The sequence below is a fragment of the Gallinula chloropus genome, assembly GCF_964237585.1.
Source record: "Gallinula chloropus genome assembly, chromosome: Z".
In the NCBI taxonomy this organism is placed as follows: domain Eukaryota; kingdom Metazoa; phylum Chordata; class Aves; order Gruiformes; family Rallidae; genus Gallinula; species Gallinula chloropus.
In genome coordinates, this window is record NC_140089.1 from 31950883 (window position 1) to 31971256 (window position 20374).

Here is a 20374-nt window from a genome sequence, read left to right on the forward strand (position 1 = left end):
AGGAAATTGGGAAAAAAGGTCCCTCAACAGGCATCAAATCATACTACATAACCTGATTATCACTCTCACTGAAATTTGCATGCATAACCAATGACAAAAAGAAAATAATGACCTTGCAGTTCATCAATACTGCTGAGTGATAATGAGCTTTGTATTTTACTTCATTTTTTCCAATGACTTGCTGTATGACTCTTAACAACTAATTTAATTCATCTATTTTTGTACTGAGAGAATTTAGATAATTATACTAACCTAACAGCCTTCCTAGAGTGGGAGGATTCATTTCTTCTATTAATTTTAGTTTTGATTTAGAACATAATATCTTCACTGCTGAGCACCTTTGGAGGTATGCTCTATATGGATCAAGTTGACAAAATTATATCCGAGGCAATCTATAATTCCAGGCAACATTCAAAATATTTTAATCCACTCAGGAAATACTTTTAAAACGGTATAAAAAGATTTGGTTTATTATTTATATTTACTTCACATTCCTAACCCTAGTGTTTCAATAAACATTAAACATCTGTCTACCATGTTCTCTGATCTTTCCTAAACAGTCTGCCCATTTCAACACTGCAGTCCTGCTTATTTTGTTTTCCTGTTGACTTTTATTTTCCTCCTACAAAAGCCTCTTTTAATTGCTTTTAAAATGTTCAAAAAACTAGCTTCTATGTGTGGCTTACCAATGTAGAAGAGGCTAGAACTAGAGGAGGTGGTATGCTGTAATCACTGTAATACCTATTCCTCAGTTTTTTGATGAAAAAAGCAAGACATGTTTCATATATGCTAAGCATCTGTAGCTTTGGTGAACTGGGAGTAGTAGCCTTTGGCTGTACTAACTGAAGGAATCCCCAAATGAATTCATCAAAATCTGTGACCTTAGGAATTCCCTTTGAAAGTGGCAACATGGTAAACTATACAAACAGTAACAACTTGGCCCTGGGATGAGGGAGACCCATCCTAAAGCTTATTTCTATCAGAATTGGCACATACATCTCAACAACGTTCTTATCAGTGTGATTTTAAAGCTTTCTTAAAGATCTGCTCATTCCAAAGATTTCCAAAGAATCCCCATCTCTTCCTCTTCAGTTTCATACTCCCAGAATTTTAAGGGGACCAGATGTTTTCCTCTTGAGGAGCATATTAATTCATACCTTATAATGCTGAAAAAGGTTTGCTATCTCACAAAGAGCATGGAGCACTCATTTCCTTGGAACTGAGCTCACCCTGTTCCCCAGGTACAGACTTTGCAGCTCCAGCTCCTCACAGTCATAAACTGAGGATTTAACCTTGAATAAAGATTAAGGTGTCTACTTACTTTCAGTAAAAGTTGCCATTTATCTTTCTTAATTATCATGTTCTTTACCTTCATACACAAGAGAAGTAACAATTTCAAAATCTGTTTCACACTGCTCAAAACACACTTTCTTCAATATTCAGGTTCTTAAATCAACACTATCCTCTTTCTTTTTCATGCCACTTTCTGCCAGAGATACTTTTGCATTTTCTCTGCAGGCATTCTCCCTGTAGACCCTTAGATACTCTGAAATTAATTCCTCTTGCATAGACCAAAGAAAATAATTCTAGCTTTTCCAAGTTAGCAGTGCCATACTCAGGTCTCTGATTCGCAATGCAACCATTGAAAGAAGATAATATTTTAATTCACAAGAAAACAGCAGTAATCTTGGCATAAGATACTCTGATAGAAATCGCTCACCTGCAATGTACGACCATAGGTCCAGCATCAGGAGGGTTGCAGGTCTTGACTCGTCGCAGGAAAGCTAAGAATGGTGTTGGGTGCTCTGGGACACCGTGGTCAGGCCAGGCAGTGAACTGGAATTGCCTCACTTCTCTTTTCTCACTTGAGCCATTCTATGAAATTAAAAACATTTCCTGAGAAAAGTGCCACTTGATGTGATGTTGGCACTTTTCAAACAAACAACTGCAGAAGCATACAAAACAGAGCAGTGTATTCAAATCATATTTCTGGCCAGAAAAAAATGGAGCTCAGAGTATGGAGGGAAATGTTTCTTATATTCTTAACTGCTGGATTCAAACAATATAAGAGCTTTAACTATACTTCACAGTAATGCATCACAATGACTGTCAGGGCTGTAGCTAGCATTTCATTCAGTTAAATGGTTTTTCACAGGCAGACCTCTGCATTAACTTACAAAACTCCATGCTGTAAGAAAAATACACTCTGTAGAAGTTTGATCGTTCAGTGCTGCTAGGAGGAAAAGAGAGGAAAGTGGAAGGAGGGAAAAGGGAGAAAAGGAGTGAGGAAGTTAAGGAGAAAGATAGGAAGGGAGCAAAATAAAGAAACACGTCAAGGCAGCGGGAGAGAGTGAAGGAGGAAGGGAGGAAGGAAGGAGTTTAAATCTGAATGTATGCTTTAATTATAAATAAGTATACATACCTTGTAAAGTGCAAATGTACGAACACAGTATGTTGCCAATTCAACAGTGTCTAAAAGGGTCACTTGGATTAGTCCATAAGTTTCTGTGCCTCTGCTTGGCCAGTATTGATCACACTTCACCTGTAGTGAAAAATATGTAATTATTTAATACATTAGAAAACATTCGATATATCTGAGTGTATTTCACCATAGGTTTTTTTAAGTACGTTGAATTAAGATTTTCAAAAACTGCTAAGGATCCAACATAAGAAATTCATTTTATCATCCACAAGAATTGCTCTTCTGGTAGTAGCTCTTACAATATCTTCTTCCATAATTGGTATTTGTAAATTCAGTGGAGCAGATGGTTAAGAAATATTAGCAAGTACCGATGCACTACAGTAAAAACAATTTATGCTAGCTAAAACTATGGACTACCTCTTCCATAACTTACCAGTTGGTCCAGTATTTAATAGCTGTACTATCCCAGTAAAGGTAGACAGGCGATTATTTGAATATTTGCCATACTTCGTTAATTCCATATTAGTTCTCACATAAACTGTTGCTTGGATGTTAATATTTAGTTTGTCTAGAAACATTTTCAACAATAAACTGATTTTTTGAGAAAAAATTTAAGTACACAGAAAGACCAACAACTGTTAAGTGCACTACAAGAAAATACCATTTCCTTCTCAGGTCAGTGTTACAAAGCACATAACAACACTGCGTTCTCAGACATTTAAAAAACCCGTGGTTTGATAGAATTCATCCATCAAACTTTAAAAGACACAAGACATTTTATTCAGAGAAATTTCCACTTCAAAACATCATAGTTTAGAATAATAATGAGCTGCAATAATTCCCTGTAAGATGACACACAAGAGAACCATATGTTTATCACCATTGCTGAGGCTCAATAATTTGTTGTAGTTAAAGATGGTACTTGTGATGTAAGCTACTATGAAAAATAGAAATTTGGAATCCCTAAAAATATCAGCAAATATGGTACTAAAGAGCATGGAGGTTAAACAATAGAAAATGTTTTGCTTCCAGGACTGATAGGTGAAACTGAGACAGTCTCCATTCTATTTATAATACTTTCCTACCAATCAGCTTTGCATATGTTACAGAAAAGAAGTGTATTCTAAATTCAGTAATAATATGTTGAATTTGTTTAATAAATGGCTTCATTAATCACTCTAAGTCAGACTCATCAGATTCAGTGAGAAAAAATGTAAGAAAATGGAACATTAAGAAATACGTCCTTGAAATTCAGGTGTTATTCAGGTTTTCACAGTAGTTACTGAGAGAGACTGTATACTTTCAAACTCCCCAGTCCCAAATAGCTTTTGCTAGAAGATTATTTTATTCTGAGGCTCACAGGTCACAGATCACTAATAGTTCATGAATAAGAGTCCGAGAATAAGTAATCTAAATAAAGAAGGGAAAAAATGCTAACCACTGAAGAAAGTTATGAACATTTATTAGAGGCAAATAAACCCCCAAATCCAAACCTGAAACAATTTTTACAAGTTGATAGCTTACTTTACAAAGAATTGGAATTAAGTAACTAAAAATATTTATTGATATTACAGTTTTAAAAATGGGATTAATAGTGTAAAAAATTCTCTTATTAAGGAGAACTAAGTAATGAATTCCTTTTGTCATTCACTGAAATGCTGAAAGAGTAAGCATTGCAGGTAGCTCATGGATATCGATGATTTATTTGCAAGGCTCCCAAAGCTAAAAAAGCAACTGTGGGCTTCTGCAAATCATACAGAAAGGCATATTTCCAACTGAGCTATTTCAATATAATTATATTAAGGCTATTTTCACGTTATCATTAATATAGACACAGTCTGTATTGGTAAGCTGTATTTTAGACAAACAAATTTTGGTTTATTATTTATTGATTGCCACAGGATTACATATGTTTTTTAGTGGAAAATGTTGCTACAAATTAGCTGCTGTTTTAACCTTAGGAACTATATGCTTAGTATAAACCTCTGATTAAACCTGTTAGGGATTGAGGAATTAAAAAAAAAAAAGGTAGAATACTTTATGTACTTTTAATTAAATTAATAGGAGAAATAAATACCTAGATATGTCTTTGCATGTCTAAACATATAGATCTCCTTTTTACCCTGCAGTTCCCACATATAAATGGTATGCTTGCAGAAGCAGTGCCAGCTTTCACAAAGTGGGTCTGAAAAACTAGCCAGCTTTCTCCCTAGAATGACTTTATAGAAACAGCTTCCAAATCCAAGAGAGGTGTAAATGTGTGACAGAGAAATTAAAGGGAAATTCAGAACATAGTATGTTACCACATAAAATACTTGTTTTATTTTTATTTTATACAGTAATCTAATGTTAGGATATACGCAGATTTAGAAGCTTGTAGAAATTTGTTCCTTTTCAGTTAGGCTAGGAGAAAATAAATGTGCCTGCTCTTTTAGGTGTAGATTTTTTTTTTTTCATGTATTAGTTTACCTAACATGAACTCCAATCATTTAAATTCTTATTTCTAAAGTACTTCCCGTGAGAGCCAGCTGATGTAGATGACTGCTGCTGGAAGCAGACACTAACTCTTCGAAAGTAAATACCATTTGTAGACTGGTGTATATATTATTTGAAAGTGGAAGCTTATAAAAATATGCATTAAATTTTTAGAAAGAGTACCTGATTTTGGACTGATGTGGATTTGACGTTCTGGAAAAGCACATGAAGGACACGTTGTGGAACTACATCTTTTATTCCTTTTGCTTCCTGATTCTTCTCATAACAAGAGGTATTCTTCAAAGACGTGCCCTTACCTGGCTCCTACATTCTTGCTCTGTGATCATAAACCTTACATTCCCAATACTCCTAACAATTTAGAGTACAATTTATCTTTGTGAGAGATCAGAACAGTGTTTTCTATTGCACTTCAGCAGCAGCAATCAAACAGCAATTGTAAAGACACTATTTTCTGAGACAGTGTTCTTGTTAAATGTTTTATCCTAATTAAGATCCCAGCCTTCCCTACTCAAAGTAAGTTTATTTTTCAGGGGTTACATATTAATTTTTTTTTCCTGAAAAAAACCCTCAAAACCTTTGACTTATCCAAAAATTAACACTACATGTCAACAAGTAAATTTTGAGATTATTTGCTAAATCTTTCCCTTTCCTTTAGCTTTTCTGTTTAATTTCCCTGTAATAAGTGTGATTTCTTCCTCACTTGTGTATGTCTGTAAAACAGACAGTTTTAATGTAGTAAGCTATGGCGACAAAAGCATGTGTCCTCCTTCAGAAATACAATTACAAGATTTACTTATTTTCAGAGTTAGTTCATAATATATCTTTGGTGAACTTCTTAATCCTCACCTTCCTCTTATCTACATGACTCTCAAACCCAAGGGATGATCTTTTCCTCTGCAGCCTATATTCACCTGCACCCAGTGAGAGCTTTTCTGTGTCACTAACTGTATGTGGCTACAAACAGTTTTTCATTAGTTCTCTACTGCTCACTAAAGATGGCAAGATGAATGAAATAGACACATGAAAATGAAATAATTCACCGGTCATTTCAAGGACTGTTGAAATGAGAAGCATGCATTTACTGCTACTTTCACTGTCTCGTGACCGTAAGTTGCATGCTGCCAGAACCGCTGCAACTGAGATCAGAGCAGGTCTCAAAAAACTACTAAATATATTATGAAATCTTTTAAGTACCACAATAGTACACATAGCTAGAAGACATAACTAATGATACACATATCCTCTTAACCTGCCCCTCAAACATACACGTTTTCTTCTGTATTTCTTCCATGCAGACCGAGCAAATCCTCAGTCTTCATGGAAGTATGAGCACGCACTGAAAGCAAAGTTGCAAGAAAAAGCAAAGACTTTCTTTTTCATTAGCAAATGAGAATCTTGAGACCATTTCAGACTTGAAGAGTTTAAGTAGCTACAGAGTTTCTAAGAATATTCATGGATATTCACACTTCAACAAGTCACAGACACTAGAAAAGGTGCTGCCATGCATCAACAGACCTGAAGGAAGTGTATTTCCATATGAACATATGAATACAAAAATTGTGACATTCAAGGGCAGAGAAATAATTTTCCAGTATAAAGTTCCATCATTCAAGCTGAAAAGCCCCATCAGGTGATTCTTAACACACGAACCAGCTGTTACAGGCCATCTAAGATTATAAGGACAAAATGCAGATCAGGAAAGGGACAGCAAAGTAATAGTAGGCAGATTCATACAGTACATTCCTTGCTGTAAGACCAGCATACAAATTATGCTGAATCTGGAATAAGAAATAACAGGAGTATGTAACAAACATCTTGCTTGGTTTTGCTTAAAAAGAACAGCAGTCATTTGAAGAAAAAACATTTAGCAATGTTTTAAAATGGTCTTCCTTCACAAATAAAGTCTCTCTATAATGATGTTAAATTATAATAATAATCATGCTGAAAAAAAAGGAAGTGGCAGTTGATGGCAAAGGAAACTGCCTTAAACCATATCAGGCTAGCTTAGTGCTTCAGTGACTCCAGCTAAAGTTTTGTCTCCAAGTAGTTGTTTCTCTGAAGCTATTTTCCTTTCTGCAACCATGCCTCACCATCTAAATATTAGACTGATCTGAGGTTAAAGACTGTAGGCAATTAACTATAATGCATAAGGTTATAATGATGGCATTTGAGGAAAAACAACAACAACAAAAGAATCAGAATGCAGAAATACTTGATTTTAGGCCTTTTGGAACAAGATTTGGGCAAGTCTTACTCACTCAGGTCAAACAGAATTTAATAGAATCTTATTCTGGAAGAAATGAGCGCCCAACCCCAGGTAGACAGATCCCTCACAGTCTCCCCAAATGTATTCCCAAAAACCATGAATCATTTCTGGAAATATAGGCTCTTTGAAACCTATTTTTACTACAGCAAAAAAAAAGAACATTCTATGCACTGTTCGCTAATAAAGATTTATAGTAGATATATACCAGTGAGTACGTAAAGGCAAAGATATTGGTGTTTCGCCTGGAATACTGGAGGCTGAGGGGAGATCTTATTGGTTTCTACAACTACCAGTAGCCAGGTGAATGTTCATCTCTTCTCCCAAGCAAAATCGATAGGACAAGAGGAAATGGTCTCAAGCTGAGCCAGGGGAGGTTTAGATTGCATATTAGGAAAAAATTTCTACACAAAAGGTGTTGTCATGCACTGAAAGAGGCTGCCCAGAGAAGTGGTTGACTCACCATCTCCAGCGGTATTTAAAAAAATAGATGTGGCACTTAGGAACATGGTTTAGCAGTTGGACTTGGCAGAGTTAAGTTAATGGTTAGATTCAATGATCTTTAGGGTCTTTTCCAACCTAAATGATTCTGTGATTGTTGAAGCTTATCTGAACTAAGTATTCATGGATTAAAAACTGCTTAGACAATAACATTATCTGCAGTGCAATATAATTCTAAGGTCTTCATTGCAGTAGCCTTGTAAAAGAAGCTCCAAACAGGAGACAACATAAATTAAATTTAAGCTAATCAGTTCATAACTTTAGTCCTACCCGCACTTTTTGAAATTTCAGAGGTATGATTAGTAGGCTAACAGTTAATAGTGAAAGATAAATGATAATTAAAAAGATAACTTCCCAAACTGTTTCCATTCTGATCTTTATGCCAGAGTGTGGTACCATTATTAAAACAGTATTTTTAAAGGAATATTGGTCATATTTGAAAAGTTTTCTTTATCTTGTCTTTCATGTTCCCATACACTAGCCAAGAAATTCAAAATTATATTGCTGGAATTGATGTGAGATGCTGTACGGGGTCTGGTTGAAATGGAGTTAATTTTCCGCACAGGAGCTCTCACAGTGCTGTGCTGGTTATGGGTAGGGGGCTGGGTGTTGGTAACACACTGTGTTTTGGCTGCTGGTGAGCAGCGTTGGCACACATCAAGGTTGCCTCTCCAACATTTCTCTCTGGGGGTGGGCAAGATCCTGGGAGAGACACAGCCAGGACTGCTAACCCCAACTGACCAAAGGGATATTCCATACCATATGGCATCTACTCAGCAATAAGAAGCTGAGAGATAAGGGGAGGAAGTGGCAGGCATTCATTTTTTCCACAACATTTGTCTTCAGGAAGCAACTGCTGCAAATACTGAAGCCCTTCTTCCTGGGATGTGGCAGCACATCACTTGCCAATGGGAAGTAGAGAATAATCTTTTGCTTTTAGTTTGCCTCCACATGTCCTTTTGCTTTTGCTGTATTAAACTGGCTTTATTCTGACCCATGAGATTGGGGTAGTTTTTATCATCTTATTTTTATTCCCTCCCTGTTCTGCTGAGGAGGGGAGTGATGGAGAGGCTTGGTTGTCTAGCCAAGGTTAAACACGACAGATGCCTGTTTCAGATGCTTCCTAACAGCTGGGAAGACAAGGGTCTCAGTGAATTCATCTTGAAGGATGAGTCTGTCAAACAGTTAAGTACAGCAAGATTTTCAAAAAGCTCTTGAAAATATTTTCATTGTTGGAAACAAGGGGAAAACTGTATTGGCTGACTTGTTTTGCTTCATCCTCTTCCTTTACCAAAGGCTGATCACCATGTGCAGTCAGAAGAATTCCTTCACTGAACAAGAGACTACATTGCAATATGAAGAACATACTGAATAATTCAGATTACTATTCAAGCACTCAAAAAACAATTTTCTACCGTCCATACAACAGGCTGACCTCTTTCAGCTGATATGAATGCTATGTAAAAAATCAGTGAAACAAAATAATCAAAAGACTAAAATATCAGAGCAATAAACATCTATTAATTTGGTTTTGGTTCACCAGAAAGGTAGAAGTGAAAGTGCACAGAAATGAAAACATTATGTTGGAGAATATTGTTTCAGTTTGCATTTTGATTTTTGCACAGAACTTGGAATCATAGTTAGATTTCTATTGTTAGTTTAATACACAGATTAAATTCTTAATCTTAATTTTATAAACTTATTTCATACAGTTCCTGTGATATTAACTAAAACACCAAACTTTAAAAACAACCTATTACCTTTCAGTATCCAGCCATATTCATTAATTTCTTAGAAAATAGGAAAAGCTTTGTTAATGACAGAAAATGTAAATGCTAATACTCTCTTTCATAGACACCTGTCTGAAGATCTTAAATTATCCAGATATATTTCTTGCCATACAGAAGAACCTCTTATATGAGGTAGTAATGTATGTCTTACGTCAAGTGCCAGGCAAATGAACTGAGAAGTAAAGTCAGATTACAGAGTTACAGTACAGTTTTTTCCTAAAAAAAACTTGCCTCAGGAAAACAGTATTTTTAAAAAACTGTTTATCCTAACATGAAAACACTTCATTTGTGGATGCAGTATTGTACCATAAAAAATTGGCTGGCTGCCTTGAAAAAGACTTGTGGCAGTAACAGGTATTGCCATATTCAGGTAAGATTCCTGTACAAAGCTTATAGTGGAAGAGACTGAACAAAATATCCTATGGAGTTTGCTCCATTTATGACATTACATTTTGGAAGTTCTTTAACAGTTTAACATAAAACACCTTTGCTGCAAAGTAGATTTCTTCCTCCCAGAGCCCCACAGGCAGGAATATGGTTGATTGCCATAAAATATTGAACAACCTTTCACATGCTGAAAGACTATTATGTTTTCCTTCACTCTCTTATACAAAAAAAAAATACAATTCTTTCTGACTTTCCCCACACATCATTTCTCCAACCTATGATTATTATTATTCTCTTCTAGATTCTCTGTAATTTACCAACATCTTTTCACACGGGGCATTCATTCTGCATGTCCTCAACTCCAAGTGTGTATAAACTGAGATAAGCAGACATGGCATACCAAAACTATTTTCATCTGATGTAGTGGCATTACAGCATTTCTTTTCACACAAAATTAACCTTTCTTATTGTATGGTATTTCCACAGCTATTTTGCTGGGTGACATAATAGTCTGAGGTTTAGCTGAGGCAGCTCAGGAAAGCACTTCCACTTGTAATGTTGTTCTATTTTTTGGCTGAGATAGCGGCAATTTTGACTAGACAGCTGTGTCCCTGGCAGGGGACACAGCCATGAAAGGTAACCCAAACTAACCTAAGGAGTGTCCCCTACCATATGACATCATAGTCAGCGTATAAAGGAAGCTGTGTGGGAAAGAGAGGCCACTCCTCAAGGATGGGCTGGGCATCAGGTCAGGTGAACAAACTGCATTTTGTATATTCTAATATTTTTTGTTGATATTTTCCTCTTCCTTTGCTGTTCTACTAAAATGTCCTTATCCCAACCCACAACTTTTACCTTTTTCTTCTGATTCTCCTTTGTATCTCACTGTGGGGGAGGTGTGAGCAAGCAGCCACGCAGTGATGAGCTGTCAACTGGGGCTAAACCATGACAAACATGCCTAGATAAAATAAACTTAAAGCTTTATTTGTGGGTGCAGTCTATGTTAGTATACATCTCAGATTAGATTCTTACATGAATTAAGCACCTCTGCTCTGACTGATTGCATTTCAGTTGAGCACACCCCTGCCCTTGTGCCTCTGAGAATCCTTCCATGACCAACAGCCATATGGTTCAGTTTTACAATTCTGACATGGTAACTGGTAACTCCAGCTAGTACAATGGTGTGGGAATTCTTGGACTGTAGCCACCACATTCTGTTACAGAAAAAAAGAGGGGGGGGGGGGGGGGGGAAAGCAGCCCAGTACAAACCTACACATTTTTATTTTTATTTTTGTAAATCTGGTGAACACATGGTCTATTTGACTTCAGATTTTTTATTTTTTTTTTCTCTCTCATTCATTCTTCTGGCTCATATCTTAGCATTTTGAAGGCACTAAAGAAGTGAAATAAATTCCGATAGCACATTTTTTTATATGGAAGTCCTTAGTTTGCCATTAAAATTGAATAATGAATAATGACAAAACTGCACATTTTATTCTTCTTTAGTAAAACAATTCAGCATGAAAGAATGCCATCTGCAACACGTGTTCTGCCTGCTAATATGTCTGCTGGGAGAGATGTTAACTCACCTCTTACCAGATAAAGCCATGCATATATTTTAGTTGCTGCAAAACCCAGCTAGTTTCTGTTTCTGTTTTCCTATGTTTAAATACACATTTCAGAAATTAAAAAACCTGATCCAAACCAAACCAATCAACCAAAAAAAAAGAACCAAAACCAAACATAGCTGTGCTCCACAATACAAAACTTCAGTGGAGCTTTTAATTATACATCAATTAGATTTTGTCTAAATACACTGGAATACAAGAGCACTTGGGAGCATATTGATATATTCTGTAATGAATTGTTAAGTGCACCTATTGATCACTTTTCTACTCATATTACTGAAGATGTCTTATTGTCACTTATTTTTGATCCAATATTTTGACAGGTAATAGCTCTGGTATTACCTGTCAAAACATACTTAGGAGGAAAGATCTGAAATTTGCTGCTGAAGCCTTGCACAACAAATGGAAAACTACCTTAATCACAATCATGTGAAGCTCTGCTTCATAGCCTGCATTCGTCTCAAGGATCGTCATGCATTTCATACACAGAAGAAAACAAAGTTCTCAGTTTTCTCTGCTTATGCTTACTGTTTTGCATGTACTATTGCTTTGTCTTCGTTGTAAGGTCAGTGTAAGGGGCTGCAGAACCCCCCTATCTCTCAATCTGTTTTAATTGTGACGGAACAGTTCCCTCCTCTCTTTCTTCTCTCTCAATCTCTCTCAATCCCCCTAAACAATTGCAACAAAGTGAAATCTGTGAATTCCACATGTCAGGAAAAATATCTTGAAGAATATAGCCCAATTCCTCTGCACATCTGCCCAGACCCAGGGACAAAGTGTGAGGGGATTCATACCCTGAAGAACTTTCCAGGACCCTCTGGAGGCAGTACTGCTCATGCATCCTACCACCAGCTGGAAGTTGTGGCTATGCCAAGATCATAATGACTATGCAATGAGGTATCACTAAAAAATAAATGGCAAAAGGGGGAACATGAGGGGGAATGTTCCTCCCACTGAACCAGGAGACATTGGACTGGTGGGATGCTGCCAATCCACAGTGGCAATGGAAGATATATGTGAAGAAACCTTCCCCCACCGGACCTGAAAACATCAGAATGACACAGATTTGTGGTGGTTGCTATTGCAATCTACCCCTGTTCCCCTTTTCCACTCATTTCCCTCTTCCTTTCCCCCTTCTCTTGCACACTTGTTGTGGGCCAAATAAAGTGACTTGGCACTTGACTCCATTATGAGTCTTAAATCTGTTCCCGGGAACTGCAAAGACCTGGTCACAATAAAACACCTAATTAAACCTCACTCAGGAGTTAAATCCAGTCACCCTGAGTAATCTGAGGTCTATTGGAACACAAGGGTGTTTAACCTGTACCAAAGTGGTCTATCTGGTTGTGGATCAGGACAGTCAGCTACATTAAATATAAATGACTATTCTGCCATTAACAAACAAAAATTAATTAAAAGCATTACCAATTTATACATCTGTAGGAGAATTTAAGTTTCTTCCCAGATCTGACTTCCTGTTTTCTGCCCCAATGGCAAGATTTAGAAAGCTTTGGTGGCCAGAAGATTGTTCCAAATCTATTCGTACTAAGGAGTCCCAAGGTAAAATTACATTTTTCATTATGCTTATTCAAATGGTTATGCTTTTTGTGCTACTTAGTCTGAAAAAAGCTTCCCTGATTGAATTTAATATATCCCACTCAATAAATAATTAAATAAAAATCCCAAACACACCAAACAAAACAACTCCCTGAAAATTATTATACTCCAATTTCCATCTCCAAAATACAAATCTCCTTCTACGTGGTGCTGCCACCCAATATCCATTTTTCTAACAGATGATAGTCTCTAAATCTGTAAAAAGTAAACTGAAATACTTAGATGGAGTGTTCTGATTTCAGGATTCAGAACACTCCATCAAATGAGAACGGCAAAGGAGGAGACCTGTTACATGACACTTTTAAGAACAGAAGTACCTATTTAGCACTGTAGCAATCTTGGGAAAAGCCCACCTGGCTTTTTTCAGGACGGTGTCAGCTTTCCTGACTCTCATGAATACTAGTAAACAGTTGAGAGAAGCTAAGTGCAGGGACTTTTAACTATTCTTGGATCGTCTTATGGAGCTGATACAGGATGCATGCATATACTCAGATCTATTTCAGTACTGGGGAAAAGAATCTGAGACAGGATTTTTACTTTTCTATTGGGTTTGTTTCTACTCTCCCTCCCTGCCCCGTTATTCAAGATGTTAAATTTTGACAAACCGATGTGATTAGAAGCCAAGAATACACAAAAATAGACATTGATGATGATATCCACTTCTTTACTGTCCAATGTCTTGATCAGGCTAACAGAATGCCACAAAAGTATTTTCCTTATGCATTCACTAAGTCATTAGTAAATCTGAATGAAGCTGATAGTATCAGTATGAAAACTTCCTCATCAGTACAAAAGTTCAAGATCTGGCTCATATAGGAACAGTTGCTAAATTCATTATATTGTCATTTAACATTGACCTCATTGGTGTGTTTTGACAGAAGATTCTATTTCTAGGCACTATAGTCCCACCATAGAAAATGTTGCCCATAAAGTTAAGGAAGGAGGTAAGTATTTTCTATCAGTTCCACAACAATATAGTAAGTATATTCAAAATAAGGAATTACACAGGAAAGAAGGAAAGGAGGGTAAGACAGAGGAGTAAGGAAGAGAGGCATCACACATTAAAGCTTTACATGCTTTATAGCCTTCTTTAGTGTAACACACAAGTGCTTTTTAAAAATGTCTAATTGCATACTTCAATATTATTTTCTTTCATTTAGATTAAACTCATGTATGTGATAAATATGCTACCAACACTGTTTCATGCACTGCCAGTGTCTATAATCCTTTTTGATATAGATATCTTTTTGATATAGGTTATGTGCATGGTAGCTGAATGATGGAATGGACTTTCTGGACTGGTTTAGGTCAAGTGAGATTCAGGTGATGACATTTCACACAAAACCAAGAAAGTGTGAAAGGTTATAAGTGATAGAGCTTCTCTTCTACCTGCAGCTTCCTTTTAGCAAACAAATGAATAACGAATTCACTGTAACATCTTCATTTGAGGTACTCAGCTGTAAAATATGTACATTCTCAAAGCTGAAGTTATTCAGAAATCTAACACATGCTAATAAAACCACATTGTTTCTGCAAATGCAATTAATATCTCCATCTTTATCTATGCAGTCCAGGTTAAAAAGGCTGCTATCAAGCTGCAGGACTACATAATAAAAAAAGTGAGCCAAATAGAGATGACGACATAGAGATGGAAAGTAGATGAAGTCCCAGAGAGAAATGATCTTGCCTTGCAGCAGGAATAATGATCAGGCTGCCAAGACACAAAAGTAATCAAAAAGGAATCAAAGGAAAAAGAGAAACAAAATTAGCAAAGATCTTAATCTGTAATGGTATGTAAGATTGTTTGTATTTCATATTTGAAATTTCACTTGGTCTCCTGCTATAAGGTTATGCTATGTAAAATGATAGCATGAGAAAAAATAACAACAAATACTGTTATTGTATTACTTTCTCCCCACAGGGATTCACACTGCTGCCTCCCCACCAATACTATTAATTACATTAGATGTAGATACTGTATTAGGAGGAGAGGTATCTAGTAAGCCATATTCTCAGAGTTGCAGCCTCTAAGTTTGGAGCTGAATTACATAATGGATAGATGGTCTCTAATACTTTTCCTGAATTGCATCAAACTCACTTGACCTATGAATACAGAATGAGCTAAACTATGCACAAAAAGTACAGAAACATAAGCACTGAATGCACAGACAATCCATTGACTAGATTGTCTGGTCTCACGTACAGGGAATATATTGCTGCTGAATGGTAATCACTTCTGGATGTGATTACAATTCTGATCAGTGTTTTTTTAGGGTGCAGTCAGCAAAAGCTAGAGTTAGCTTAAAACTCTGCTAAGTAATTATTGGAGAGAATGAATAGAATTTAATTTAGGTACATCAAAACATCTTCCTAGACAGTGGCTGTCAATGGCTTGCAGTATTAAGATAAACTCCAAGTATTTAAGTACACCTTCTGCAATGGGCTGCTTATTAGGATCAGTTTTTTTCTTAGCACTGATGTTATTTGGCAGCAAATTTATTATATAAAAAGTAATTAGTGAAGAAATGGGTAAAATTTAATTTCCTTAATTCTAAACAACTGTCAGTGCCTAGACTAGACAAGGTCTGTAGACTCAAGATAAAATGAAAATTTCTGATAAAATTGCCCTCCTCTATGCACCAGGCACAGAGAGGCAGTGATGTCATTATAGGTTGAATTTATATGCAGAAAGTAATTCTATAATTAGAATGCTATACATTGCTTGAACTGCAAAAAAATCCTACTCAATTTTTAAAAATCATGAAACGGTAAAAGAATATATATATATTATGTATATATATGTACATCGTTAAGCTTCCAGAAAGGAATGACTGTTGCCAAGAAGTTCAACAAGTTATGTATTCATTGCAATTTTATGTATCCAAGCATGTGAAAAAAACATCAATGCCAACACAGCACAGCATTGGACTTTATGATGCAACTTTCCCGATTCCAAGCTTACACATGCAAAAACATTTACATTTTGAATAGGAGCTCATCTTTGAGTTACTGAAATATCAGCTATTACCTGTTAACTCTGTAAATTTTTACTGATGCAAAAGCTTTTCTGGATGACAAACCTCCTCTTCTCCCTGGTCTCTTTTTCTCTTCTGAACTGTACTTGATCCTCTGAATTCATAGCACTTTTTAACACATGTTGCATAGCACCTTAGGTACCACAACATTTTGTATTGCTAAGGGCCTTCCACCTGCAATCCTGCAGCCTGACTCCCACTTGCAGCTCCGTACGTCTTCACACAAGCTTCCAGGACAGCGTAGCTCAGAATGCCTGTGGCGGTTATTTTTCTTGTGGCACTCTTCTTTGATATTTATCTACTGGATTTATATTTGCAAATGCTTATCCTGTGCCTACGGCAGATTCCAAAAGGAAGCAATTGCCACTGAGTTTAGAATCCCCTTTCCTGATTTCTACATTTGGTTGCGCCTTCTGCTTAATACTACAGGATTCATTCATGGTTGTACAGAAAGCTCAGCAATGAACCAGGCATGTACCACCTTCCACTGTTAGTGGAAGGTGTTACCATCAATGGTAACAGCATCATAAGCAGGAACAACCCATAAGGAGTTTGAGTACATGTTGATAAAAGTAAGAGTTGTTGTGGGAAAAGTATGATAAGCAATCTGTGTGCTCTACTGAGAGCTGAGGGCTGGACACACTTCTTCTGACTGACCACTGATAAGGTTTTTCCCTTTTTTTTCTCACCATCTTTCTCCTTTTATTTTGTTTTCTTTCACTTCCCTTCCCTCAATAACATTCTCCATTTGAATTGATATATGCCATCAAATTCAAACATACTAGTAAATCTCCATATAAACACAGTGGTCTGTTACTAGTATTTCCATCCCTTTTCTTGTTACATAACAAAAATAGTGTTATTCTTTTTGATTTCCCTTCATACTTAGCACATACTAACCCCATCTATTATTAGAATAGCATCCTCACGTTTTAGTCCTTTGCGTTCCTAAATTTACTTCTTCCTGTAAAATTGAAATATAATGCATAATTTTGTATTTTATTACCCCATATGCTGCTGTAGAGTTTTCCTAACACCCAAGGTGTGATAGAGAAAAAAATAAAAATCTTAAGCAAATCCAAATCCCCACTGATCTTAAGTAATGTTTAATCTATACCATGTAAAACTGAAAACTGAATGCTGCTGACACACATTACCTTCCTCATAACAGGATGCTACAGAGGAAGTAGCATTTTAAACCACCTCCTAGTATTTCCAACGTGATTGAAACCGTAAATAATCCACAACTGTTTATCAAGTGATTTCAAGTTTTTCAAAATATAAAAGAACCTACAAATCAAGTTGTGTGACTTGCTAATTTCACAGCAACATTAACATTTGCTATACAAGTGACTTTCACCTAATGGACACATAGCTGGTGACAACTGAAAAAAAAAAATCAATAATCGTGCATATACAGGAGGCAGAAAAACATACATGAAAGAAACAAAAGTCTTATCTAAGTGATTACTCAGGTAGAATATTATTAATACTGTATTTCTATTTATATTGATATGCTTTCCTTACCCTGGACCTCTCTTCTAGTTTTGTCATCATGACAACAGTCGCACCCCGTTGCTCCCACATCATTCTCCAGAAGTCACCAAAGGTTTCTGGCAATGCCCCTTGCGTTGCTATATAAGCATTCTGTTTTCTGTATCCATCGATATAGTTGGCATTGATATAGTCACTGCCTGGTATGCCTACAAAGAGAGAAGAGTGAAAACACAGGGCAGTAGTTTTGTATTGTCCTATTATGTAAGGGTTAAAAAATCCTGTCACACAGATGGATCAGTGCACCTTGGCTTGCTGCATGCCAAGTAGTACATGGGTACTTGCAAGTGAGCTTATGCCATATGGGGAGCCAAGGGGTATGATGATCTCTCTGGGAACAGCCATTCTTTTGAAACAAAGGACCTTGAGTGGTAAGTATCAAAGAAACCTGAAAATCTGTAGGAGAGGGAGACACCAGTGAATGGAAACAGCAGCATTTAAAAGCTGGTCTGATGCTTCATGCATTCACCCACCAGCATCGCAGCCTCCGCCTAGGCCAGCCTGGGAAGTCTCTCCATCAGATGCCTGAGTAGACTCCATTTAACAACCTTGTTGAGCTTGTTATGTTTCTTTTAAATATAGAAAAAGGTTTAGTGTTGTCAGATTATTAATATTATGGTTCCATTGATATTTCCCATTAAACAGGAAGTGAACTATGACCTTTATTTTAACAATACATGATATATAAATTAAGTTTAATAAACAATGGAATCTGCTATATGGTGTGTGCATGAAAGGAAGACCTCAGCAAGTTCAAATAAAAATTAAATGCATGAAAAGAAGACATAATCCAAGGCCTGTGGGCAAACTGGACCTCACTGTCAATTGCTTCAGGCTCAAGTATTTTAGACAAGACTTAGAGGGACTTCATGTGTGCCTAGCAGACACATGTTGATGTGCTTACAACAAGTCAGATCCTGACTGGAATATGTTTAGCTCAGGTTCTGCAGTGCCATGTCTGCACTGAGAGTTGGATCATAACATGCTGCCTGCTGAGTCCAAGGAGGAGAATTGACTTTAGTGAAGCTCCGAACTAGTCCGAACTAACAAGGCAGCCATGCTTAGCAGAAGAGGGCAACGTGGACATACAGGTCTCAGTCCCATCCCTCCTGGGTTCAGGAGTGTGGTGTCCAGCTTTTAACTCAGACTATGTGTGTGTGTTGGAAGACAAAGCACAGCAGGCATGAGTTTTGATGTCAGTACTGTTTTTTAACTGATGACTTGAAGAAGAAAAGACACTCATGTAGAATTTCAGTGTTAGCGTGATGGCAAGGCATCATTTCTCACATTACTGCAGTGTTGAACATAGAGTGTTCCCCAGAAGAGTTAGCTGAAATACAGTACTGTCTGTCATAATAAAGTGATACAAGAGGTTTGTTAAAGTAAGGAAGCAAAGTTAATTACTCTTTGAACAGAAATTAATGATTTATGTTTATATGGCAAATCTGCCATGCCAAAGTCTACAACCCCAGGTTACGGTGCAGGTTCCACAAGCAGTTTCAAAAGAGAGTCAAGGTGACACAAGCTCCCTGTCTCACTCTAAATCATAAATCATAGAATGGTTTCAGTTGGAAAAGACCTTCAAGATCATCAAATCCAACCGTCTATCCAGCCCTACTAGGTCCCACACTAGACCATGCCAAGTACATTATCTACTCTTAAACACCTCCAGGGATGGTACTCAACCACCTCCCTAGGTAGACTGTCCCATACCTGACAACAGTAAAGGAAGTACCTTTCAGTAAAGAAATTTTTCCTAATAACCAACCTAGACTTCCCCTGATGCAACTTCAGGCTGTTTTCCCTTGTCCTGTCATGAGCTACCAAGGAGAAGAGACCGACTCCCACCTCACTACAACATTTTAGGTAGTTGCAGAGAGCATTGAGGTCTCCCCTCAGTCTCCTTTTCTTTAGACTAAACAATCCCAGCTCTCTCAGACGCTCCTCATAAGACTTGTCTTCTAAACCCTTCACCATCTTTGTAGCCCTTCTTCGGAAATCCCCAAGCATCAAAATGTCCTTCTTGTACTGAGGGGCCTACAACAGAACACAGTGCTCCAGGTGTGGCCTCACCAGCACTCAGTACAGATTGCTTCCCTACTCCTGCTGGCCACACTGTTCCTGATACAGGGAAGGATGCCATTGGTCTTCTTGGCCACCTGAGCACACTGCTGCCTCATATTCAGCCAGCTGCTGACGAACCCCCCTGGGTCTCTCTCGTCCAGACAGCTCTTGACCCACTCCTGTCCAAGCCTGTAGCTTTGCATGGGGTTGTTGTAACCCAAGTGCAGGACCTGGCACTGAGCCTTATTGAACCTCGTGCAATTGGCTTCTGCCCATTGATCCAGCCTGTTCAGGTCGCTCTGCAGAGCCTATCTACCCTCTAGCACATCAACACTCCCTCCAATCTTAGTATCATCTGCAAATTTACTTAGGGTGCACTGGACTTCCTCATCCGTGTCATTGATAAATACATTAAACAGAACTGGCTCCAGTACGGAGCCCTGAGGAACACCACTGGTGACTGGCCTCCAGCTGTATTTAACTCCATTTACCACAGCCGCTGGTGCCTGGCCATCCAGCTGATGTTTCACCCAGTGGAGTGTATGCCCTCCAAGCCATGAGCCGCCAGCTTGTCTAGGAGAATGCTGGGGGAAACAGTGTCAAAGACCTTACTGGGG

General features: G+C 37.4%; 1 protein-coding gene across 3 annotated transcripts in view; it reads right to left on the reverse strand.

Moving 5' to 3' along the window:
* The window catches only part of PTPRD (protein tyrosine phosphatase receptor type D), a gene marked incomplete at both ends in the record, with an annotated part of 295416 nt that overhangs the window by 31180 nt on the left and 243862 nt on the right, over positions 1-20374 (reverse strand). For all 3 annotated transcript variants that reach the window (XM_084278300.1, XM_084278299.1, XM_084278298.1), the window contains 3 exons: positions 1721-1875; positions 2423-2542; positions 17667-17842. In XM_084278300.1, the coding sequence (XP_084134426.1) occupies positions 1721-1875; positions 2423-2542; positions 17667-17842 (451 nt within the window). The remainder of the gene's footprint in view (positions 1-1720; positions 1876-2422; positions 2543-17666; positions 17843-20374) is intronic.